The sequence below is a fragment of the Selaginella moellendorffii genome, unplaced genomic scaffold (genome assembly GCF_000143415.4).
Source record: "Selaginella moellendorffii unplaced genomic scaffold, v1.0 SELMOscaffold_39, whole genome shotgun sequence".
NCBI classification, from domain to species: domain Eukaryota; kingdom Viridiplantae; phylum Streptophyta; class Lycopodiopsida; order Selaginellales; family Selaginellaceae; genus Selaginella; species Selaginella moellendorffii.
In genome coordinates, this window is record NW_003314300.1 from 926727 (window position 1) to 932089 (window position 5363).

Genomic DNA, 5363 nt, shown 5'->3' on the forward strand with positions numbered 1-5363 from the left:
TAGCATACGTGGTTTTCACCTTTACCATATAGTGATTTACCATAAGATAATTATAGAGTGGAATCTAAACTTTTGGATAAGTGAGCCAAAAGCAGTAAAGTGGAACTTGAGTTTCAAGGCCTTGGGCATTGAACGAAGGATGGAGCCAAACACTTGAGCATATAGCCAAAGAGTAAAAGAATTAAAGCATAAAGTGACTTATAAGCATAGAATGGACAGAAACATAAAGTGACTTGGTATAGTCCTAGAGCTTCCAACATCTTAATGCCATGACTAACACACAAAACATAATCAAATGGAGTTTAATGTTATTTTAGTATATTAGTGGATTAATGAAAGGATATAACTTCATAAATTAGCATAGTATAGACATTAGACTTAGACTTAAGATAAATGTAGAACAAAGAAGTGGGAGCTAAACTATGCCTTAAATTAATTAACCATTGTTGACCTACACACTATCTTACCCTTCACCCTAATCCCAAGAGTTAGTCTTTGGGATAATCACAAAAACTTATTAAATATGAAATGATGTTAGATTGTGAATTTAGACATGAGAATAATATGTGAGACAACTAAGACTCAAAGTAGAGCCAAAGGTGTGCCATATAATAGTGGTTGAATCAAGAGTTTAACAAGCATAACATATTTAAACTAAACTTGGAAAGTTAAAAATAGGAGTGGAAATGCTCAAGGAACAAGTACCAAGCAATCAATGAATGATCACTTTAACTTTCATAACTTTAGCTCATTTCACTATTAAAGACTCTAAAAGGAATATAAATATAAAGTTATGTGCTCTTTGCATGCTTCTCTGAGAATCCTATTGGTGCATCGTTAGTTTGTGGCTCCACATACCAGACATCGCAAACAAATACCCAGGATGTCATCAGCCTCAGCTAAATGGGGAAAAAAACTTAAAGTCAATCAAGATGAAAAGTATAGACTTAGCGTGGACAATTATCTTGCAGGGCAGACAGTGAAATCCAGTTCAAATGCAATCTGCAGAATCGAGTGCAAGGAAATAAGAACTGCCTGGAGAAACTAGGAAACAAAGAACCTGCTTGAACATCACATTGTCCTCCTTGTTCACGCAAGTCCCCTCTGCAAAAATGAGCAAAATAGTGTCTTCCAGATCGCTTGCGTCCCTCCTGAAGCTTGGTTTTACTTTCCAGCTTGCTTTTCGTCTCAACTCCATTGCTACGCACAGCAATCCCCTGCAGATGATCGATCACAGCCTTCCACTGCTTTTCTCAATCAAGAAGTTTGGATCACATTGTCACGCTCTCACATAAACCTGAGTTTATGTACCTGGAAAACACTCAAAAGAAAAGATTTATAGAAGATGGTTAGCTCACCATCCCAAGCTGGATACTTTTGCATGATCATAGCAAAGGAGTCATCTGTGAAGGAAGTGTTCTAAAAACTTTTATCATTGTGGAACCAAATCAGATGTTCTGAGCCATGGGCATTAATGCCAAATTCCCTATAGAGGTAATCAAGAAACTCCAACAATTTTTGAAAGATATCCATCGCGGAAGAAACCTTGGGAGAAGAAACAAACGTTAGCTACTGAAGAAACAAAGCACGATGAAAACCTGCCTGCAATTTAGCTAGAGCATCATCGACGTTTCCTTGAAATGACCAATTCACCTGTTGCTGTTGATCCGGTTCTTCTCCTGTTCACGAAACCGTGGAATTAGTATAGAAAAACTCATTCCAAACTGCTAGACGTCTCACATTTCAAAGATCGTGACAAACTGTTTGAAGCAGCTTGTTCCTCACTTGGAGAGAGAGCCAATGCGCGTTCATCACATTGAATCGCATGTCCACTTTCATGTTCACTGTCGAACAAGAAAAAAAAAAGTTGATCACCAAAGTCCCAAACACCAAAAAAATCACACCTTTGTTCACATTTTGGCCGCCAGCACATCCACTCCTCGCAAAGATCACAGTCACATGATCTAGAACGAAAACCTCAGCCGAAATCCCTTCCCAGCTCCAAGAAACTCACCGATCGAGAGCCGAGGGATGGCTGATTGCCATAATCCGCCTCGGCCGCTGCCTCGCGACTGGAGATCATCTGCTGCTTCTGGACGAACCGCGCGGGCGCTTTCTTCTCCCCAGCCTTGCAAAGAACCGAGCGACACAAGCCCGGCCATCGCGGCCAAGCATCGATAAAATATATTATACAAACGAGACAACGTAGTAACTTAAAAAAATCTTCTCTTCTTCCATGTGATCTTTCTTCTCGAAATTTTACCGGCCATTGAGACGATTACTGCTGTTGGTGTTGGCATTGATCTCACTGGAACTCGTCGTGTCCGAGCTCCAAAGCAACCCAGCCCGCCGCCTCTCCATCTCCATGCTGCTCATCCCTCCACTGCTCGACACCGAGGGATCACTCGTCGGCGGGCCACTGTGTTCGGAGCTCCCGTGTTCTTGGCTTCCAAACACCACCTTTTGGAACCTTTTCATGTCCGAGGCGTATTGGTTGCTATTGTAGTCCGCACTCGTGAAGTTCGAGCTGTGGCCTGGCTTTACTCCTTGGTTGAGGTTGGAGATATCGCTTTTTAGAGCGGGGACAACCTGAAAGAAAAATGCAAGGAGTTTAGTGGTTGCTCGAGAAAACAAAAGATGCAAACAAACCTCTGCCATCCTTGGGCGTTCGCTGGCTGAGTGTCGAACGCAGGCTGCAGCTGCCTCGACCATTCGTAGCATCTCGTTCTCGTTGTAGTTTGCTAGTCTTTCGTCGACTATGCCGTCGAGGTCGCCATTCTCGATAGCCTGCATGAGGTATGGTCGAGCCTGAAACAGGCAATAAGTTTTAGCATGTCCAAGGTTGAGGTTTTGCAAAGATTCACCCATTCGACCAAGCTCTCTTTTCCCACAGGTTGCGTGGTATCTACAGGCCTCCTTCCCGTTAGAAGTTCCAATAGGACGACTCCGAAGGAGTACACGTCTGACTTCTCCGTCAGTTTTCCTGTGGAGGCGTACTCAGGCGCAAGGTACCTGGAAGTTTGAAAAATTCATATGGGAAACTGATATATTTGGTTGGTAATGTCCTTACCCGAAGGTTCCCATAACTCGAGTAGTGACGTGTGTGTAAGTGTCAGAAGCGAGCTTCGCAAGCCCAAAGTCAGAGACCTGTAATGGACAAGCGTTACAATTGAAAGCAAGTGAGCAAATATGTAACAACAAACCTGAGCGTCAAAATTATTATCCAAAAGAATGTTAGACGACTTTATGTCCCGATGAATGATTCGAGGATGGCCTGCAAGAACGAATGACTTTTAGATTAAGTTCCAACGGAGAGATAGAAATCTTACAGTCTTCATGAAGATATGCTAGTCCACGAGCAGAACCAGAAGCTATTTTCAATCTCGTTGGCCAATCCATCACGGGTCTACCTTTACCTGAAAAAAACAAGAGAGAAAACGAGACTGAGAACAAGGAAAAACACGGACAAAAACTTGTACCGTGCAGGTGATGCTCCAGCGTTCCATTTGGCACGAAATCGTAAACCAGCAACCTCTGAGCATCCGCAATGCAGTATCCAACCAGCGAAACCAGATGCCTGTGATGAACTCTGCTGATAATCTCAACCTCAGCTCGAAACTCACGCTCTCCTTGCCTGCTTCCAACTCTAAGCTGCTTCACAGCTACAACTTGACCACCATGGAGAAATCCCTTGTATACACATCCAAACCCACCCTCGCCGAGAAGATTGGCCCTGGAGAATCCAGCAGTCGCTGCCTCAAGTTCCTCGTAAGTGAACAACGACCTGGAGCTACCCATGCTCGGGCTCATACCGGGCGGTGGTGGTTGCCCCCAGGAATCCTGTCTTCCCGAACTACTGTAGTGCGGTGGTGGCGGAGGAGGCTTGTGGTCATTGTGGTGGCGGAGGAGGCTTGTGGACCAAAGATGAAGAAAAGCACGCAAGCAAAAGAGAGAGGAAGAAACTTTACCAGCTTTGCATTGCCCTGATCCATACTCGTGGTCATGTCGTCTATACATCCTCTTGGACTTCCTTCGGAGGCAGTAAACCACCAGCGCGAGCACGATCAAGATCAAAATCCCGGCCGCGGCAATCCCCACAATCGCGCCAGCGGTAATCGAGCTACTGCCGCCGCCGCTGCTGTCGCTAGTGGGAGGAGGAGGAGCTCCACCGCCGGATGATCCATCGGCTCCGCCAGCGTCAGGGGGAGGAGCAGGTGGTCCATCGGCTCGGCCAGCGTCAGGGGGAGCTGGAGGTGATCCATCGGCTCCGCCAGCGTCAGGGGGAGGAAGAGGTGATCCATCCATTGATGTGGTTGCTGTCGCTGTTCTTTGCGACCTAAAAATAGCCTGTTCTTTAGAATAAAGGCATGGTAGCGAAGGATAGTCTCCTTGAAATTTTCGTCGCGATATTTCGGTCACAGAACGATCGATCGATCGATCATCGCCCTACCTCTAGTCGCCTCTAGCCGTAGTGGCGACGAAGAGCTCCTCGGTCAGCACACGGCAGAATTGACTCCTTGTCAGATTGCCTGGGAAGCCATAATGCCGGGACCAAACCATGTCACGTCAGGACCAAAAACAAAATTTCTTACAAGCGCCATAGCAAGGCGGTACGGTGGCATTCTTGCACGTTGTACGAAGAGTTTGGGCCACAGTGGCCAAGGCCGTCACCATTTCGATTCCCATTATCAAACGGTGCTTGACTCATGTGTGCTTGACTCATGTGCTTGACTCAAACGAAGAATGAACACAAACGTCGCAAGCGCGTGCGGAGAGGAGCGGAGATTTTTTATTCGGCATTGACTTTCTTCGAAATAAAAAGAAAAACAAGAAAAAAACCACGTCGATCATTCCATGAATTTGTCTTTGTTCGTAATCTTCTTAGCATGGTCTAGGGGAGTTTCTGGCCCGTGGAGGAAAAACGCGTAGGCTACAGGCTTTCACGCAAAATTTAGAGAAAACAAAGCAAGAATCTTACATTTTCCAATGGCACCACGTTGAGCTGTTCTTCTTCTGTGAGTTTCGAGATTGGACGTAGTATTTCAAGCGACTTTCGTAACTTCAGCTCGTTTCGCTATCGCAGACTCTGAAAGGAATATAGAATATAAATAAGAAGAGTGCTCTTTGCATGCTTCTCCGAGAATCCTATTGGTGCATCGTTTATTTGTGGCTCCACATACCAGACATCGCAAACGACTACCCAGGACGACATCAGCTTCAGCTAAACGAAAAAAAAAACTGAAAGTCAATCGAGATGAAAAGTATAAACTTAGCGTGGACAATTATCTTGTTTTACTTTCAGAGAAACGGGGCAGACAGTGAAATCCAGTTCGAATACAATCTGCAAAATCGAGCGCAAGGAA

The 5363-nt window shown here is 45.2% G+C and overlaps 1 protein-coding gene across 1 annotated transcript; it reads right to left on the bottom strand.

Annotated features, from left to right (window-relative positions):
* Nucleotides 1-2145: 2145 nt before the first annotated feature.
* LOC9659552 (proline-rich receptor-like protein kinase PERK1) lies at nt 2146-4394 on the bottom strand. Its single transcript, XM_002979008.2, has 7 exons — nt 3480-4394; nt 3330-3416; nt 3204-3274; nt 3071-3147; nt 2865-3012; nt 2650-2808; nt 2146-2589 (listed from the first exon to the last, which is right to left on the bottom strand). Exons 1-7 carry the CDS (start codon nt 4303-4305, stop codon nt 2260-2262), a joined length of 1698 nt encoding a protein of 565 aa, XP_002979054.2. The 5' UTR covers nt 4306-4394; the 3' UTR covers nt 2146-2259.
* Nucleotides 4395-5363: the final 969 nt, after the last annotated feature.